The sequence below is a fragment of the Corvus hawaiiensis genome, chromosome 10 (genome assembly GCF_020740725.1).
Source record: "Corvus hawaiiensis isolate bCorHaw1 chromosome 10, bCorHaw1.pri.cur, whole genome shotgun sequence".
NCBI lineage: Eukaryota > Metazoa > Chordata > Aves > Passeriformes > Corvidae > Corvus > Corvus hawaiiensis.
This window is the reverse complement of record NC_063222.1, coordinates 2226912-2247101: the sequence shown is the minus strand read 5'-3', so window position 1 is coordinate 2247101 and position 20190 is coordinate 2226912. Positions and strand designations below refer to the sequence as shown.

Here is a 20190-nt window from a genome sequence, read left to right as displayed (position 1 = left end):
GCTGGCGCCGCTTGCGGCGCGGGCTCGGGCATTCGCCGCTCTAACAAGCTGAGCAAGTCCTCCATCCTTCGGGATAGGTTTGGTAGCTCTGCCAGAAAGGGCAAATGCTGCATAAAAGGGTCCATGGTTCGGTTCTGCGACTGCGCAGAACAGTCCAGCGCCAGGGAGGGCAGCGGGCCATAGCCAGGCAGTCCCGGGGCGGGCACGCCCGGCGCTACGCCCGCTAAGTTAGATCCAGGTGCATACGGAACCGAACTAGGACGCTCTCTGGGCGTCCAGTTGGCTAAGCCGCTGATCTGCGGCCCTGGATAAGCCGTGGCCGCCGTCCAGCCGAACGGCAAGGCAGGCTGTGCGCCCTGCCTCTGCCCTGACCCCCCCGCCTCTGGCGGCGCGGGGTTCCTGGGGGCTGCGGAGTCCTGAGACTGTGCAGGGTGAGCCGGCGCAGGCTCTGCCTGTGGAGCCGGGGGGGTTATTCCGAATCCACCATCACTTGCCCCAGAAGCCCAGTCAGCGGGGCCCCCCTCGGACATTCCTCCGTCACTCATCACCGAGACAGGCGAGCCAGCCCTGCTATCACAGTCAAGGGCTGTCAGCAGGATAAATAACGACCGCCAGGTTTTGTATAATTCTAACGCTGCCGGCTCCCCAGTCGGGAGCTCGTGTCGGACAGCAGAGCCGAGTTCCTGCCATAAGGCAAAGTCCAGGGCAGTATCTCTGTCCATGGAAATCCCTTTTAAAGTAGCCCAGTCTAATAATTCCCGAACTGAGTTTTCAGGAATGGAGGTTTGCAATATGCTAAACACACCTTTCCAGACCAGTACGACAGCGTCGTTCTGTGAGCCGCTGTTTGCCATTTCTCAGTTCTGTCGGACCTCCCGGTCCCAGGGGGGTAAAAGGAACAGCGTACCTCTACAGGAATTCGGCTTGGCTCGCAGCAGCAGGACACGTCAGAGAGTGCAAATCACGTCGGGCAGCACCAAATATTACCGCAGGCCTGGTTCCTACGGTATATCACCGTGTCACCGTGTTCCGCAGCTATAGGGAGGAGGAGGAGGAGAAGATCCAGCAGGCAGGAATTGTGCAGCAAGATTGATTTATTTAATTATTTTACAAACTCTTTTATAGACTTTTTTCTTCATAGTCTAATTGGACAAGGGACCAGCCACCCCTTGGGGGTGATTGGCCAAAATCCTAAAACATCCATTATCAAAATATTTTCTACTATACCATAAACAAAACTTTCCAAGGTTGCAGGTGGCTTGGTTGTTTACATTCCCTGCTACCTCTTCTGTGAGAGAGAAAAGTCTCTCACGGACTTAGAAAAATAACAAGAAGATCCTCACTAACAGCATTTTTGTACCTACAGCTTCCAGAGCAGCTGGTGCTGCAGTTTCAGCAGAAACTTTCTCATCTCCTATTCTTATCTGGGAATTTAAATAAATTATTGCTGCATTCACATTTATTTTTTTTCATTACGTGTCATAGAGTCTGGATTCTGTTGTTCTGTTTTAGATCTATAATCTGCAAGGGATCTGGCAAATTTTAACCTCTCCAATTCTGCCTTTCTAACCAAAGGCAACCAAAAGGTGTCTCCAGTTACAACCCCAGTGATTAAATATACTCAGGAGGGCAGTATAAAATCACACTCGCAAGTTTTATCAGTCCTTACCCTATATCTCTAAGCCCTAAAAAGTACATTAGATATTTGGACTTTTAAATTATTCATTAATTTCCAAGTTTAAATGGATGATAAATCTACTTCACCACAGGATAAAAACTCAACCTGTGGCTCCAACTTGACATCAGGCTTCCTCCTAAATCTGAGAGGCAAACAGATCCATGGATGTGCATGAAACTTCAGCCTTGCTTTACTAACACCCCAGTTCAAATGATCAATCAAATCATAAATGCTGATAAATGGACACAAATCAGTGTCCAGTGTTGATTGGAACAAATCAGTCACAAGCCATAGGCATCTTTCGACACCAGTTTTCGTCCAAGGACTTGGAACCATACAGAATTAATGAAAGACATGACCATACCCTACCTCCAGGAGTATTCTTAATCATTAAAATAACCAGGTGAATGACCCATGCTTGCACTAAATACAGATATGTAAATACAAGTCCGTGTCATCCAAGAGCCATAAAGACTCCAAAAGCTCAGTTTATCCAATTAATCTCTTCAAATGTCCAATCTTAATCATGGACTTAAGTTATTGATATTGCCAGAGAACTTGGTAAAACTAAAGGTATCAATCATCATTAGTCCTAATCTGCCATTAGCCCTCTTCCCAGCTCTTCCATTTGTACAGAATGTCAGGCTCTTGGGTTGAAAACACTAACTCTTGCTCTAACCTAAGCATTAAGAATAAAGCCTCCACTACTCATGTAGTTAAACATGGTGAATAGACTGACACAAGTCTTCTCTCCCTTTGGACAGAAAGTTCTGAAGAATGAGTGAAAACGAAGTGTCTCAAGCCTCCTTTTTGAAGACACTAATTCCAACCCTTGTCTTTAATATTTTCTGGTGAATCAAAAGCTAATGGATCACTCTAATCTAGTGTATCAGCTGCAGAAGGTTTTTATTGTTTTCTGAGGACTAATGTTTCCTAACTCCTTCCCCTGCTCTGTGCATGTAGTACCTGTTGAATTTCATCCACCATGGGCCCACAGGCTACGCTCCGTACTGTGCTGAGCGTCTGAGACGTACCTACAGCAACGGGGCCCGGACTGAACCTCCCAGCTGGCTGGAACTTCAGGTAGCAGCTCCCTTTTGGCTTAATTATATTGATCTGGGACATTTTATACTGGTTTTTGTAAGCATACTACTTACTTTGTAGTTATACTACATTCATTAACCTGTAATAACAGACATTCCTAAATCAAATCATGGAAATCAATGGCACAAGGAGATTGAAGACCAGCCACCTTGGTCTGTGCAGTTTCTTGGATACACCTCTTCTGGCTATTCAGTTACCCTAAATCCAGAAGAGGATGTAAGCAGCAGCAGATGATTTGCAGGGAGATACCTCCATCCACTCAGGAACCACAAGCCAGAAACAACCTCCTGAGGAAAGCTCTTACTATCACTTTTGGAAAGAACTGAGCAAGGCTTATGCTTTTAAAATGAAAGGAAGAAGGGAGTAAGATGGTGCTATATTGTCCTCCCCTTCCTTTAAATGTCACCCTAGTAATTAAAAACCACATGCCCCCCCTTTCAAATAAAGACCTCAGTTCAATTCCTCCCTAAATCTCAGGGACCCTATTACTTAACACTCATCTTCCTGGACAAAGTACTTGCTGCAGGCCATCTCTCCACTGATGCACGTAAGGCTGTTCCCACAAATCATCAGGACAAATGTGGCTCATGAAAAGTCTATCAGTTGGCACTGTTATGTGATTATCAGCTCTCCTGAGCTGTGAGGAGGAGAAAATTTGAGTCCAGTGCTGTTCCAGGGATGTAATTTATGTTTATGACTCACCATGTTTTGAAGAAACTGTGTGAGTGTTGGAGATTCACTTAAAGATTGTTGACTGGGTTGTGCAGTGTGTGGAGCTTTTACATCTAAATGCCTTCTTCATTCTTCAGAAGAGAGTAAGGTTTGCCCATAATCTGTTTCTCTCATTTAACTCTGACTTACAGGCAACAAAGCAGAAGAAACCCATTATGCTTAATGTCACCCTGATGAATGGCCAAAGCATCACTGTCCCTGCCGACTCTGCTTCCACTGCCAAAGAGATCTGTCAGTTCATAGCAGATAAAACCAAACTGAAGGATGCCTTTGGGTTTTCGCTCTACATTGCTGTGTTTGATAAGGTAAAGTGTAGAAAAATAGAATGAAAGCTCCCTTCTCTTTCTGTGGAGGAGTTGCTGCTGCCCACCCAGACTCACTGAGGACTCCCTCTGAATTCTGGAACATCCTCAACCCAGTCCTGCACTGAAACCAAATCAGTTCTGAATCCCAGCTGGATCTTGGGACCTGATAATTCTTTTCTGCCTTTCTGTTGGCTCATCATTCAGCAATTCCTGCTGCAGCCCTGTAAGGCTTCCTTTGCCACATAGCTGACTAGTAAAAATACATCCACTTACCACATACAGCTTGCATATTCTGCTTACCTTTTGGGAGTTTTTCTTGCTGTCAGGAGACCAGGAGCTTTGTGTTTATTGTCCTTCAGGCAAACCCAGAGCAGGCATGCCAGTAAATGCAGGGTCCCTTTGTGGCAGGTCTGGTCGCTGGGCGGGGGCCGAGACCATGTCCTGGATGCCATCTCTCAGTGTGAGCAGCTGGTGAAGGAGCGGGGCACACATGAACGCCACGCACCCTGGCGCCTCTACTTCCGGAAGGAAATCTTCACCCCCTGGCACAACTCCCAGGAGGATCCTGTCAGCACTGATCTCATTTACCACCAAGTCATCCGTGGCATCCGATTCGGAGAGTACCGCTGCGAGAAGGTGGGTCTCCTGATTCATTCTCCCAAAGAGACAAACTATATTAATACTTACCACATTAAAAAGCAGGAATATGAACTGAGTTTGTAGTGGATGTGAACAACCCTTCCCCTCTTAATGAACAATCCCTGTCCAGGTGATTGTGCCAGCTGTCACACTGGCAGCTCTAATGAATAATTTTTCTTTCCCAGCAACTTTCAGTTCACATGGGAACTTGGAGGCATGTCCAAAGGGGCAAATTGGGTCATACCTTAAAATGTCTTTGCTAATAATCTCTCTGATGTTATGACTGTGTGAAGTTCATCCCTCCTTATGCTGGATGACTATTAAGAGTTATCCAGACAAAAACAGAGAAAGCCGTTTGAACCTAAATGGTTCAAAGATTGAAAGAGGCTATCTATAGCCTTTGTGACATCTTTCTAGGCATCTTTTAATGTATTAATTATTTCAGGAGGAGGATTTGGTGGAGATAGGTGCAAAATATTGTTATATCAAATTTGGAGATACCATCCACAACGAACTTGTGCAGAAGGTGCTCCATGACTGTATCCCAGTGAAACAGCTGAAGTCCAAGCCCCTGGAAAAGTGGGTGAGCCTTATAACCTATGCACATGCTAAGGTAAGAGGTTTGTCTGGCACTGCTGGGTAACTACTCTTGAGCACCAGTTTCTGCTTCTTTCACTATTTCCATTTATGAATAGTCTGTAGGGGAAGAAGGAAAACCAGCTCAGTTTGTAGATCCCAAATAGCTCATTAGGTCTGGGGGATCGGAAAACCTTTCCACTCGCTCTTCTGTATGAAGAGCAGGGGGGAAGAATGAAAAAGTACATTTAAATCTCTAAATAGAGTAGCTTTTAAGGCTCTATTTACCATCTGACAACCAAGTCAGGATGGGCATGGGACGGAATATTGCTTTTGATCTGGAAATGGATTACCTGAATTATTTCCATGCCATCCAAAATGTGTTAGACTCTGAACAGGTCAGTGGGGATTTGAGGGAAATGTGGAATCCAGATGCCTGTGGGCACTATTAGCTGCACGTGGGTCCCTGGAGACCATTCCTGATTTACTTTCTCAAAGTTCCCTTGACGCCAGTAACAGCAGAGGATTGTTGGGATCTCTGGGGTCAGGCTTGTTCTTTATTGTCTGCAGATGATGCAAACCAGATTTTACTGAGAAAATCTTGGGTGTGTTTTTTTCCTGCAGGCCCCATACACACAGGACCATCTCTCCTCTCAGACTGTGAAGGAGCAACTTGTAGATTTTGCTCGCTTTCAGTGGCCTTTGCTTTTTTCCAGATTCTTTGAAGTCACTAAGTTTTCAGGTAATACCTGGAGCCTGGGAGTAGAGGACAGATATAAGATCAATAGGGGAAGACTTGTATAGCATTGAAAAGGAATTTTTTTCCGTATTTTCAGGACCCAGCTTGCCTAAGAACCACTTCATCATTGCTGTAAATTGGAAAGGCATCTGCTTCTTGGATGAGTCAGAAAAGCGGTTCCTTGAGCTGACCTTCCCAGAGATAACTGGCATCCACACCAACAGGTGAGGGCCCCAGAAAGACAAGATCTGAAGAAGGCATCTCTTCCATACTCAGAAAGGGTGTACCTTCTCTGCCACCTCCTTAGGTGATTTGATCTGTCCCTGGAAAGGTGGTTCAGCCTAGTTCTGGGAAACAGAAAGGGAAAACTTCTGAGCAGCTTGTAAAGGAAATACTGAAAGGACTGGATCCTTCCAGCTGGTGGAAAGTGATCCTGCTCAGTCATAAAGGTGTAAGGAAGCACAGACAGGCATCGAGACAAGAATGGCCGAAATAACTGACACAGTGAAGCCATTGTCTGTTGTGTATACTGGGAGTTCACACACTTCTCGGGTATCATGGACCAGAACAGGATCACTGAGAAAAGAGGTTAACCACTGCTTGCTCATGGCACACATCCTTGCATCAGATCACTCGGAAAAAAGAGTCTTACATACACAAAAAAAACCCCTGTGAGGACTGCCAGAGATTTAATTAGTTGTCAAGTTACTCCAGAAGAAGGGTGTTCTTTTGTCTATATGGAAGCACTTTTATACAAAACATGGTGGAGTCCACGGTAAAGCTGAACCACTTCAGTCCTTCACACCTACCAGTTCATGGGAAGGCAAATTAGGAACTACCAATATTCACTGAAAGGGAGTTACCTGCAAGGAGGTGTGGGTGCCTTGGCTGTATTTACAGATAGGTCTGTAAGTTTTTCAGATGCTCTGGTAACAAATTGTTTGATAATACATAGGGCAGTGAAGTCATTTGGACAGAGTTGCACTCTTATCACGCTTCGTGCCGAGGAGTTTGTTCTGACATCTGTAAATAGCGTTGTCATTGCTGAACTGGTGGTGATGTTCCTGGAAGGACTGAAGAAAAGATCACGATTTGCCGTGGCAATGCAGGAGAAAAAATCCCAGGGTAAGTCTCACAACTTTTCTACAGGGTGGGGAAGAAAATCATGAGAGAATCCATGGCACTTGTTTGAAGGTGCTCAGAGAGGAGAGGGGGAATTTCAACAAGAGTCCCTTTGCTCCCAGGGGGATGCACAGCAATGCCAAGCATAAGGCAATTGGATTCAGTACACACAAATAACCTTTCCTTCCTCCTTCTCCTTCTTTATATATTTTATTTAGATAGTATAGTGTCCAGGAATTCAGTTTGGTTATAGTAGGAAGTTGGATCTGGGCTCTCTGGAAACACTTTGCAGAAGAAGAATTTTACAGAGGCAGTAAACTGGAATTTTATGTGGAATACAGGTGGCTCAAACAGACATATATGTTTAAAATGTAAACATTAACTTCAGCTACTTACTACTACTGAGTTCCTTTCCATGCTTTGCTGCCAGTCTAGACACAAAGTCAGCATTCATGTGAATCAAACGGAGTTCTGCCATTGCCCTCAGTGGATCAAAATCAGGGTGTCAGAGGAAACAGAAGTGATTTCTCTGAAGTGTTACTGGAAAATAAGCCATATTTACACAAATCACTTTCTATTGCTAACTGAATTCAGACCTTCAAAATACAATTCCCTTGTCTTTCATGTTGCAATCCCTTTGCATTTTCTTGGATTGTCAAGCTGGAATAGTACTCCCTTATTCTGTTTTCCAGAAGATCCCAGCATCCTGTCCTTCAAGAAGGGAGACTTGCTAATCTTCACTGAAGACAAAAGGCTGGATGCAGACCCTGGCTGGATTGGTGCCCAGAATGAAAGGACAGGCAAAACAGGGAATGTATTTCTGGAAGACATCTACATCATTCCTTCTCTCACAAAACCCTCTAGTCAAGTGCTGGTAAGGAAAGCTAACACTCTCTGTGAAAAGACTGGAAGAAGATAAAAATGTTAAATATGGTTGAATTTATAACTGGAAGACAATTGTCCCTCCAAAGTCAGACAAGTTCTATACCTCCCATTGAAATAAAACATTTCATTCTGTCCTGTCTGAATATAAAACTAAACCTAGCCCAGACTCTAAGGAGAAGACTGCAGCTGCACAGAAGCAATGACTTAAAAAAAACCCCAAAACCCAGTCTATCCACCATGGGAGATTCCAGTGCCTGCAACTGGTAGCAATTAATGGGTATGGGTGCGCAGTTGAATTTTCCTGCATTCACTCTGGGCTTGAGTGGTGATCACATTATGCCTCAAGGGAACCTTTGAGTGCAGCAGGTTACTTTAAGAGAATATGGTCTTTGAGGGAGTCAAGGTTTCTCATTAACGCCTCTGCTAATAATTTTGTCTTCAGTTTTGGGCATTCAGTATATTGGATGTTGTGCTAACAGGTAAAAAGCAGAAAAACTGGTGGCAAAACACACTAGAGAGAAGCAGGTGCTTTGTAAAACGTGTTGTGCTTTGGATAATCACATACATTTCAATGTCCACTTGGGCCTGTGTAAATTGTTTCTTTGAGTCAACTGTTCCCAGGTCTTTCTTGAGTCTCTGGAGATGCTGCTTTTGAGACAGAAGGTCTCAGGCAGCACAGAGTACTACCTGCACATATATGCTGAGTAACACCTGACAGTGCGTGCAGAGACCTGTCTTCAGGTGACATCTCTATGTGGCTGTGTTATTCCAGAGTTTGCTGATGATGTCTCCAGACCAGAGGAGGACAGCTTCACAGAACTCCTTCATGGAGGAACCTGATGAAGAGGATGTCAAGGTGAAGCCTTACACCCTGGAGGAGTTCTCCTACGAACACTTCAGGTGAAGCTCTGTGTAGAGTACACCCTAGAAAAGTTCTTGTTGATCCGTAATCCTTAAAGCCTATTATGTAATGGCATCTCCCACTTCTGATTGGGTTTCTTCTTTTTGTTCCCTGTGACTTTGGATATGCAGAGATTCTGGCCTATTGTATCTTAAGTCTGCAGAAATGAAAAGGGGTGGGTAGAAGAACCCCAGTTAGACTGACTTCTTCCAGCAGACCCTATTCTTACTTCTCACCCCTTCTTCAGCACTTACCAGCTAGTGAGGATATACAACATCTCAGGCTTCAGAAAGTAAGGGGAAAATTAATTAGTTTTCTGGAAAGCCCTCTTCTTTTTGCAAGCCTCCTACCTTCTGGTTATAGAGGAAACTACATTTCCTTGCTCTTGTTGACCTGCAGAATCAAAGATCTGAGATCACTGTCTTGAGAAAGAACAGGTCTAGAGATATGACTTTGTGATAACGACCTCCTTTGTTCATAGCAACACTAATCCAGTAATTTTGTATTGCCTGCACTTGTCTTCATTCAGGACTCCTGAGAAGGAATCCATCAGCAAAGCTGTTCTTCAGAAATCCCGTGGGCACAGTCAACTGTGGGCACACTCTAAGGAGCCTCTGAAACAGCCGTTGCTGAAGAGAGCATGCACAGACCCTGATCTTCGGGATTTGGCCTGTCAGGCCTTCATTGATATCCTTTCTCTCCTTTCTTTGGGACCTGAGAACACTCAGGAGAAGGAAGAGTTAGCTAGGTCCACTAAACTACCTCTATTGAGATACCTCAGCCAGCTTACAGGGGATACATTCATATAAAGATGAAGTGGATTGAATCTGTTTCCCTTGTCTACAGAGGAAAGGCTCCTATTCCCTCCCAGTGCTCCACAACTACCAATGGCTCGCTTAAGTGAGAATGTTGCTTTAGGAGTGAGTGAGATCTACTGCACATGCCCAGAGAAAGCACCTACTAGCACAGTACAGATCACAGCCAAGCAGCAACTGCTGCATAGGCAGGGAACATGCTCCAGACCTTCCTCCCAGTATTTGCCACTTAGACATCAACAAAGTCACCAACATGTTAGGATCCAGATGAAACTTCCCATTTAGCTTCAAAAACTGGCCTGCTTTCCCCCTTAACAGTGCATTCACCCATCATGAAATTCATGGGAGACTACCCCTCAAAACAGGCACACTCCTCCGTGGAAGTCACTGACCAGATATTTGTGCCAGCTATCCAGGAGGAGGTCCTGCGCGATGAGATTTACTGTCAGATTATGAAGCAACTGACTGAGAACAAAAACAGGTATTTACCTGGGTGCAAACCCCCTGCTCCTGCAGAGCAAGGCCTCAAAGTGCAAGGGGCATCAGGAACCCTTGCTGCACTTGTGATGCAGTGGGGGCACTGGGAAGGATAAACAAATGTTGGAGTAACAGCTTGTCTTCCCCCTTTTGCCAGCTAGTGCTATGGGGCTCACCTTTGTGGAGCACTCAGGACCACTCCCTGGCTCCCATCAGCATTCCATGCTCATCTCCTTGCGGTGTGAGGCAGGCAAGGTGTCACTGAGGCTCCCCTGCTCCTGAAGCAGTCTGTAGGGGAAACGGCACTGCATAGTCCTTGCATCCTTTCAGTGACTGGCCTGACAACTCTCCACTTAAGTTTCCCAATGGCAGCATTCCCCTCTCATGAAAACATAGTTCACACTGGATTTCTACCACCAGTGAATAAATACTTTTGAGTAGTTATATTAATTACGTTACATAACTGCCTTGCAGAACAGATTGGTTACAGAGGCACCTGCCCACATAAAAGTCTCTGAAACAGGCTAGTGTTTTATTCCCCACTCACAAAATGATAATTTGACCTACTTCCAGGGAAACTGAATTGCAAAAAGCAGCTTAAAATAATATTAATTATTAACAAAATTGTTTGTTTCTGGATGCATTGTGTTTATTTCTTTCTTACTGTTCCACAAATATTACACGTAGTGGAACTTTTATCATGTGTGTCAGTGTTGAATGGTAAATTCCCTTGCACGCACTGAATCCTACAGGCTATTGAATGCATAGTCTGTAACCATGGTGCCAATGCCACGCCTGATGTATTCCACCAATTTAGTAGCTGTTGTGAGAGGGATAACTGATGTGAAAAAAACAATGCTTGAAAGGTGGCTATTGCCATATACTTTCATTAGAACAGCCAGAGCAACAAATCTTTCATCCTTCCCAGGCTGCTGTGTTGTGGACCACGTCCCACTCTCACATAGACACAAACACCACTGATCTATAGAGTATAAATGGGATTAAAATAGTGTGTCTTCATATGCAAAATTAGAACAGTAAGCAGGAATAAAGAAGCCAGGACCTCTTTATTCAGTGAAGTCTGATGCCCCTTCAGAGCTGACTTTCCCAACCGAAATCACTTCACACCAGTGAGCATTTCAGAGCAATCCTGGGACACCGCTGAAGTGTGTTCTGCTCCTGGCTTTAAGGCAGAATGGCTTTAAGGCTGCAGAGCCCTTCTTAATGGTGAGGGCAAGGTACCAGAAGAGCTTCAACTGCCAGATTTCACAGATGCAGAGGCTGGAAGAACTGGATTGCTGCCGGAAAAATAGTACCAGCTTGACCTGGAGCATTTAAGAACTGCACCTACCTCACTACATAATGCTATTGACATGTTCATTTTTCAGAACAGGACAGGAGTACACATAGGGGGAAGCCAGTGCATGCAAAGTGCTCATACCCTGAGCACTTCCATTGAGAATACATCCATTGAGAAACCACAATTTGAATACATGTGAGCTTGAACACCAAGTCAACAGTGTCTTTCCAAGAGGATGGCACCAGGGTCACTCCTGCTAAGATGTCTGCTAAACTGAAATTTATTCATGAGGTTTGCATCTGTCATGGGTATTATGCAGGACTTGGCATTGTCTTCACATGCAGGCTCTGGCTGTTGCACAGCAAATGAATGCCAGAGCCTATGTTGATTTGCAGCTCTCTGCTGAATGGGACCATGATGGGAGTGTATTTCTCTTCCCTGTAGCGGTGTGTGTGGTCAAACAGAGTGTGTGTAGTCAAACAGAGTGTGTGTAGTCAAACAGAGTGTGTGTAGGTGCGTCATCAAACAGAGAATTATATATGGCTGTAGCAGAACTGTTGGCTTTGTGTTCCCAGGTACAGCGAGACCAAGGGCTGGCAGCTCCTCTGGCTCTGCACCGGCCTCTTCCCACCCAGCAAGTCACTGCTCAAACACGCCCAGAAGTTCATGGAGACACGTCAGAAAGAAACACTGGCCCTGGGGTGCCGTCGGAGGATTCAGACAGTAATGAGGTAAATAATCTCGCATATAACCAGCTCAAAGTGTTCAAATATCAATAATCAGGTTCCAAAAACCACATGGGCTAAAATAGTGTCACTCTCACTCTCCTTTCCCTCTTTACATCTTGTTTTTTGGTTTTTTTTGTGATCATTATTTTTAACTTTCTTTATGAACTTTGAGCCATTAAAGAGAGGTCTATGCCACAGTTTCACTTTTTTCTTTCACAGAGTTAGCAGCATTTTTAAAAGTTCATCATCACACATAATCACTCCCAGAGCTGGGTATTTCAAATATCCTAAAGGGCATGCAGCTTGGAATGATGTCATTGATGATATCCTGACCTTACTTTTCTTTGGTGAGGCAGCATGTCCTTGTTGGAAGGATCAATACAATCAATTCCTATTCTTTGAAAGAACCCAAATGAGCAAAGCCCTCTTACCTGGCTGCTCACAGCAAGGCACTTCTCCATCCACTTGGCATTATAACAGGCTGAAGCAACAAGACCCCCAAACCACAGGGCTTCCTGAGCTTCTGAATGAGTTGTTGTTCTAAGGGACATGACACAACCGGAGAGAGGGGGAGGGCTAGCAGAATTTCAGGAAGGATCAAATGAACTGTAGGGGAAAGGTTTCCCTAGATTCCTCCAAGCACTGGCATTACCCAGCTAGCCACTCTGAGAACAAAGCTTTGGCAAAGGTTGAATCCAGCCTGCTCCCTTTTGATGGGTGCTGTGATTTACCACCACAGACCTCATCAGTAAAGAATCTGCCCAATGATTTCTCCTTCCAGCTCCTCCATCCTCCCCTTTCTCTCAGGCTGGGCCCCATTTGGTCTGTGAGCCCCACGGGTCAGGCTCAAGGGGAACACTAACACAGTGGATATCCCCCTTGCAGTGGATGGGGTTTGGCACTGCTGGGGAAATGTCACCACACATTGAACTCACTTTCAAAGTGCCTGAAAAATGCATGGCAAGGAATGCTATTCATTGTTTATTTCTACAGAGAAGACTTAAAAATTCCTGCCTCTCTATATCATGTGATATTCTTGCTCTAAGCCCTGTTGAGCTGTACAGAGCTTCTTCAGAGAGAGCAAACAGGAAGGGGAAAGCAGAATGGGCTGTTTGGAAGGAGAATTTTATCTGCTAAACTGCTCCAGATCTGGAGCTTGGGGGATGGGAAGAGGAACAAAGACAAATCTTGTCTTCTAAGAGAGTTCGTTTCTTAAGATTAAACTTGCACCTGCTCAGAACAGAATAGAACAGAATAGAATACAATAGAATAGAATAAACTATTTTAGTTGGAAGGGATCTTCAATGATCATCTAGCCCAACTTCTCCCTGTAAGTAACCTGGTCTCTTTGGAAAGGGGAGAGCAGGCAGTTCAAAGGATTGACCTACAATACATACCGGGGAAGCCAACTGAGCCTTTGGGTACACACCTTTTCCTCCATAAACCACTTTACAGCTTCATCCCCAGAATCCTGGACAAGGAACCACCCTGATGGGTGTTAAGCAGATCTCACCTTGGCAGTGAATTCCTTGCTCAGGCTGCAAGGAGAGGTGGGTAGCCCCCTATGCCTCTGCAGCCCAGCTGCTGTGCTTCCTTGAGCTCCCAGGGCCTCCCTCTGATGCCAGTTCAGGAACAGATGACTGAGTGGGGCAGGTCCACAGTTCATACAGTGTCTGCACAGTACAAAGCATGTGCTGTTCAGCCCGGTTACAGTCAAGTTTTCCTTCTCCAAATGGAAACGCTCCTTTATTGAATGGAAAAAAATTAGTTTTCAAATCCACACAATTAAAGCTTGGATCCAGACTAACCTCCTCCTGAGAGACTGATCCAGTGTGAGAGGCCCTTAAGCTTGGGTGTTCAAAATATCTGAACGGCCTGCTCTGTACCACGGAGGGCAGGAACTTACCAGCCCCAGGAGATAATTTGCTAGATTTGTTCTCACTTTAACTCAAGGTTTTGGCATGACTGAGACTTCAGGGCCAGTTCCTTTGCTTTAAAAGGCAGCTCTGCTCTGAGGTATAATTTCGAAGAACTGCGTTTGTACAGCTTAAGCACCTCCCGAGTCAGTGATTGCACTCCAGCTCTTTCTATAAAATGTAATGCTTTTCAGCAGCCCTCCAGACCTTTTTGGTACTTGGGCTCCAAGTAATTTTGTATCCGAATACGTATCTTTTTGCTGATGCAGGAATTAAATAAAATGTATTTCTCCTTATACCCATTATATTCACACTTCAGTAAGGAAAAATGCTGCTGAATCCATAGAAGAGGAAATGGTACTGGCTCAAAAGTGCCCTATTCATGCAACCACCTTGCAGAGTAGAACAGACTTTTACTTTACATGCTAATAAGACCCTCAGTTTCTTACTGCTAATACACTGAATTTGCACTGGGGTGGAGGTCCACTGGAGCCCACCTCATCACACAGTACTGGCATTTTGGAAGGTGTCTGCTGTTCAGCTGAAATACTGTGATTAAGCTGATCTCTCTTACGATGGTGGTGGCATTTTCCAGGAGTGGCTGCAGGAAGTGGGCACCTCATCCTGTGGAGGTTGAGTCCATCTTACAGAACAACACTAAGATTTCACACAAGATTTGCTTCCCCAATGAAACAGAACAGGTGAGCATTTACTTGTTTTCCCAGCCTTGACCATTTTTCCAGCCATGATGTGTTCATCCAGGAGCATGTATGAAGACATTCAGTATTCTTATTTCTCCCTCTCCTCTGTGTAACAAGAGTCTTGTTATCTCATAGACATTTGATGTGGGAACAAACACAAAAATCCGGACTCTGTGTCAGAACATCGCTTCCAAATTGCAGCTGAACTCCTGGGAAGGTTTCAGCCTCTTTGTGAAGATTGCAGACAAGGTAACTCCTTCTTGACTCTGGCAGGGTAGCCAGACTGCCCCTCCTCTATTACTTATTCACCAGACCACCTAAGCAACCATATGAAGCCAAGGACCAGAGCAGGTGATTACTGCTTCTGTCTTACTGAGGGGATACAACCTAAACTTGAACTTTTAGCACCTGACAATTATTTTCAGTCTCTTCAAGGGGCTAGATGGAGATGCAGAGTTTCTATCAGTCTGTCACTACCCAGGTGGCACTAAAAGCAGAGAAGATGTAGGCTTTCTGGCACCTGCTAGGATGGTTGCATACTGCTGGATTCAGCTGTTTTTCACTCAGGCTTTGCCCAGAAGATGTGTTAGGGAAAGCAGGGGCAACCACCCCCAGTTGATTACTCTGGTTTGTTGGGAGCCTACCTTGCCTGAGCTGAAGCTTGGGCTGGCTGTCTCGCTGAGAGGCCCCTTGAAACTGTGCTCAAGGCAAAAGCAGCATTGAGCCCTAGCACAGGGAGTTTCTGGTGTGCTGCCTTCCCAAAAAGAGAAACCCAGTATGTAACAACACTTTACAAAGAGAAAAAGCCTGGGAAGAAAGTAGGGATCTTCAGCTTGACTTCAGTAAGCAGCTTGGAAAGCAAAAAGCAACAGAAGATGCAATAAAGATCCCCATATGAAATACAAGTAATTTGAGCCTTTCTCCTATTTTTCTACTTCTTTCCTGCTATAATTCTGCCCTCTCGCTGTAGACAGGGAAAGAAAATTCAGCCCAATACTTGGATATGTGGCACAGCTAGTATTTGGTATGATGTGCTAACCCCTCCTTTCTCTCCTTCATTGCTTGGCCTCTGCAGGTGATCAGCCAGAATGAAGCAGACTACTTCTTTGACTCACTAAGGCAGGTGACAGACTGGAACAGGAGGAACAAACCAGGAAAAGATGGTAAGGAGAATGCCAGCATGACAAGAAGCTGCATGAGATGCTATGTTGAACTGGAAAGCAGCTGATCCATCCAGTAGGATTCACTCCATGTTGGGAAGTGTTTAGCAGAGTCTCACATCATTTTTGTTTGTACATACATGGTTACTGCCTGCACCAGCAGCAAGATCCAGTGACCTGATGCAGCCAAGCACTGGCTATCAAAAACACCAGAACATTTCTGTGGAAGGATCTCTCCACAAATTTTAAATCGGTAGAAAAGATTTTTTTGGCCTGTTGTATCCAAAACATGCAGCTGGATACATGCAAGTTAGATAGGTTGATCCTCAAATATTAAGAATCAGCCAACACATGCAAATAGGTTCTTTACAGTGTCACTCACATTCCTTGGGTTGTTAGAAAATTTTTAACCAGGTTATTACCTGGTGATACCCAAACACAAATTATGTTGTCAAGGGACCACCTGTTAGACTAAAACAATGTAACACTAATAACAGCAATTCCTTGCACTTACCCTCCCCCCCCCCCCCCCCCGCCCACGGATAATATACATTTTGAAATCTGCATCAAACTCAAACTCCACTCAAATTTTGTATCAATTTGTCCTGACCTTTGTGTATTTCATAACAGCTGAGGTTCAACTTCCTGAAGCTCTGTCTATGTATCTAAGACTTTCTAACTTCTCTTCCCTCAGCTGATGTAGCTGCTAGGAGCACTGAAAATCACAGTATAAAGATGTGGGTGCACTAAATCACAGTTCATTTGTAGAAACACAGCCATCAGGGGATGTACTCACTTCAGTGTAAGAGCATTCGGGTGTGCTGCACACCAGCAGGCAGCTGTCATGAGTACCAATAACAAACACTCAATGGCAGTCCCTCAACTTCTCCTCCATCTGATCATTGCATGAGCAGTGTCCAGGAACTGAAAACTAGTAATTTCTTTTGTCATCTAAAATGGCTTTTTGTGTTGTTTTGTTAGTAATTTTGTTTGTTACCATTAAAACCATAATTACTTTTCTGAAGGAATTCACAAGCCATTTAAAAACTGTAGAACTGTCAGTGACACAGAGAACACTAACAAGATCTGGTCTCCTTAGGGGCTGCTCTGTCTGTAGCATATGAGGTGTACTTCATGAGAAAGCTGTGGCTGAATGTTGCTCCTGGCAAGGACCTGAAAGCTGATACCATTTTCCATTACCACCAGGTAAGCAGCTCTCTAAAGCAGAGATCTTGTGATCCAAGAAAGGGTTGCAAAGGATCTTTAAAGATCACCCAGAGAACCTTCAGAAGGAATCAAAAGTTCTTGGGATGTCCTTGGACTGTGTTCGGCAAGACTTGCATCCTGACCTCACAAATTCAGAATGCTAAAGTCAGTGTTGCTTTGGCCCATTCTGCCTGGATTCAGAGCTGGTCTCTTCCAGGAGCTGCCGAAGTACCTCAGAGGCTACCACAAGTGTTCCAAGGATGAAGCTGTGCAGCTGGCAGGGCTGATTTATAAAGTGCACTTCAACAATGACCGCACACAGCTGGCAGCCATCCCCAAAATCCTGAAGGAGCTGGTTCCAGAGAATCTGCTCCGAGCAGTGTCACCAGATGAATGGAAGAAGGTAAGAACATTCGCTTTCATTAGTCATATTTACATATACCGAGCTTTAGTAGACAAGACACATTGAGCCACACTACATTTTTGATCTGATGGTCTTTGAAAATTCTGTGGAGGGACGGTATTGGATATTGCTGGATTTTCCAGCAGGATAGCAAGAGGATTTGCCTCTTATAATCCAGATTTTACATACTCTACCAAAGTTCTGAAAGATATCTGCAGGCCTGGATGGCTTATCTGAAGTGTGCATCTTTCTCAGAGATACTAATCTATTTCCAGTGCCCAGAAAAAGAGTTAGAGATAGGAGAGTCAGTGATGTGACTCGGAAGTTGAGGATATTCACAGAAACAGAAAAATTAAGGTGCCTCGTAAGTATTTCTTGGCAGCAAATCAATCTCCTTGCACCGTGTCCATGCTACTTACAGCAAAAGGCTCTTTTATCCACAAAAAGGGCAAGGAAGTTTCAGTGGGTACTTATCACTTAGTCTGCTGAGGGAAACACAGGTCATTGTTTCAAATACGAAGGGCAAATTCACCCTACGTTTTTCAGCCAAAGATGTAATACATGTTTGTGGGTGTTGAACACTGGCTTTCTGAGTTTTATCTCACATTGCCCCTCTGCCCTGAGTCCATTTCCTTCGGCTGCTGGGCTTCCTTCACCCACCACAGGAAGAAGGAACACTGGAGGGTGCTGGCTTCACCTTGCCCCATGGCATGGCAGCTGCTTTCATTTTCAGTCTTCTGTTGCTGGGGCAAAAAGCCTGATGGCAGTGATGAGCTGATGCTGTCTTTAGTGCTAATGCTAGGTATTGGAAACCTGCCTGTCTCCAACTCAACTGGCTTTGTATCCTCTTTTCCTAAACAGAGCATTATTGCAGCATATAGTAAACATGAAGGAAAAACTGTGGATGAGGCCAAGATTGCCTTCTTGAAAATGATACAGCGGTGGCCAATGTTTGGATCAGCCTTTTTTGAAGTGAAGGTAGGTTTGAAGCCCTGTGTGAGTGGATTTAGTAGTAATTAGTACTGAGGGATACAGACTGACTGTAATTCCATATTTGAAAGTAAAAATACATTATAAAGCTGGATTCCTGTCATCTACTGAGGAAAACTCAGATCCTTCCAAGTTGGGAAATGGATTCTTTATCCATTCTGAACTATGCTTGTTGCTTACTGACAATGTTCTAGTTATAATACCTCTATTACAATTGTGTAGTAAATGTAGGGGGCTTAATTGTCCTGTCATTGCTCTCCACAAGAAAATGCTGCCAAATTGTATCTCTCTGGGGGACTCTTCCCTCAGAACAGAATTGTAATAATGCTCTCATTCTGGAGTATCTCCCAAGAATAATTTCCCATGTGTTACCTTTAATTTCTCCTCACTAGGCTCTTAATTGATTTGCAATCAATCATTAACCCTAGTATCAGACAGCATAGTAAATAATGGACCTGATTCTGCTGTCATGTAGCATTTGCTCAAGTCATCAATGTATGGCTAAAATGTTTCAGTGTTCATTTGGGAAAGAGAACACGAAGCACTGGACACTGTTAAAGGTCACTAGGCCCAAGATACAGATAATTTCTCAATTTTCTGCTTATCTTGCTGTGTTACTCATTTACAGCAAGCTTCAGAGCCCAATTTCCCAGAGATTGTATTGATTGCAATCAACAAGCAAGGAGTCTCGCTGATACACCCGAAGACAAAGGTAACAGCTGCTTCTCAAAAGTCCATCTAAGGAAGGATTGAATGGATCCTGCTAATTTAGGGACAGTGATAGGACCAGGAACGGTAGGAGAGGATAGAGGCTCTCTATTCATTTACTGTAACCAAAGCAAATGTTACTGCCTCCAATCACTTCTTTGCATTTTCTACACTGGAAAGGAATAGGGGTAGTGCATCTCTGAAAAAAGACATAGGAATTATGATAGATGTGGCAAGGTGGTAAGATCAGGAAGATGGATGGGCAGTGCACCTGGGAACCTGCTTCAGAAAAATGCTTTGCAGGAAGCTCCAGCTGGCTAAAAGATTAGGCTAAATGGCCATGTTTACCTGCAGTCTAACCCCAACAGTCTGGTCATACCAAGTTCTCAGGAAAAGGGAGTATCACTATTTGCTTTTAATAATGAAACAAATTAAAAGCGAGTTTTAGATTATTGTAAATCTAATGGCAGTGTGCTAAGGCAAAGATCAATATATAATGAAAGGAAGTCTCATTAGTGTGATTAAGATTCACCTGTTTGGTGAAAATACAATATACCATTGTAATCTGGATGCAAGAACTACCTTGATCCACTGTTTTTATAAATGAAGTGAGAAAGAACAAGAATTCTCTGGGTCTACATGTAACAGCCTGCTTTCATTTGAGAGATGTTCTATGGTTCAGTTTGTTTCCCCTTACAGGATATTTTAATAGTCTACCCCTTCAATAAAATCTCCAACTGGAGCAGTGGGAGCACGTACTTTCACATGACAATAGGGAACCTGGTACGAGGAAACCGGCTCTTATGTGAGACATCTCTGGTAAGAAGAGTTTTGCCAACTTAGATGCAATGAAATCCTAATTTTTCCTTTCCAACCAGGATTGCTACAAAAGATGGTGCAAAACCAGATAAATACCAGTGCAGATACAAAAAGCATTCACTGCTGTGTCAATAAAATTGCAATTTTCATATATAATGCTATCTGATGCAAAGATGCAAGACACAGGACACAAGGGAAAATAGTTATTTCCCAAATTCTTCCCATATATCAAAATTCTATCCATCTGAGAAGTTAAGACTGCAAAGCTACAGAAGAGGCTTTTTGT

The 20190-nt window shown here is 44.2% G+C and overlaps 1 protein-coding gene and 1 long non-coding RNA gene across 3 annotated transcripts in view; one reads left to right on the top strand and one right to left on the bottom strand.

Annotated features, from left to right (window-relative positions):
• Window positions 1-20190, top strand: part of MYO7B (myosin VIIB) — a 60332-nt gene that overhangs the window by 37991 nt on the left and 2151 nt on the right. For both annotated transcript variants that reach the window (XM_048313787.1, XM_048313786.1), the window contains 20 exons: window positions 2642-2761; window positions 3646-3819; window positions 4228-4455; window positions 4904-5071; window positions 5659-5776; window positions 5871-5997; window positions 6729-6898; window positions 7588-7769; window positions 8553-8680; window positions 9211-9368; window positions 9824-9977; window positions 11849-12004; window positions 14513-14618; window positions 14754-14867; window positions 15694-15781; window positions 16878-16984; window positions 17202-17387; window positions 18249-18365; window positions 19006-19089; window positions 19785-19904. In XM_048313787.1, coding sequence (XP_048169744.1) covers window positions 2642-2761; window positions 3646-3819; window positions 4228-4455; window positions 4904-5071; window positions 5659-5776; window positions 5871-5997; window positions 6729-6898; window positions 7588-7769; window positions 8553-8680; window positions 9211-9368; window positions 9824-9977; window positions 11849-12004; window positions 14513-14618; window positions 14754-14867; window positions 15694-15781; window positions 16878-16984; window positions 17202-17387; window positions 18249-18365; window positions 19006-19089; window positions 19785-19904 — 2805 coding nt within the window. The remainder of the gene's footprint in view (window positions 1-2641; window positions 2762-3645; window positions 3820-4227; window positions 4456-4903; window positions 5072-5658; window positions 5777-5870; window positions 5998-6728; window positions 6899-7587; window positions 7770-8552; window positions 8681-9210; window positions 9369-9823; window positions 9978-11848; window positions 12005-14512; window positions 14619-14753; window positions 14868-15693; window positions 15782-16877; window positions 16985-17201; window positions 17388-18248; window positions 18366-19005; window positions 19090-19784; window positions 19905-20190) is intronic.
• On the bottom strand, window positions 6446-7677 carry LOC125330580. The gene is made up of 2 exons (XR_007205615.1): window positions 7292-7677; window positions 6446-6846 (listed from the first exon to the last, which is right to left on the bottom strand). It is a non-coding gene; the product is annotated as an uncharacterized LOC125330580 (long non-coding RNA).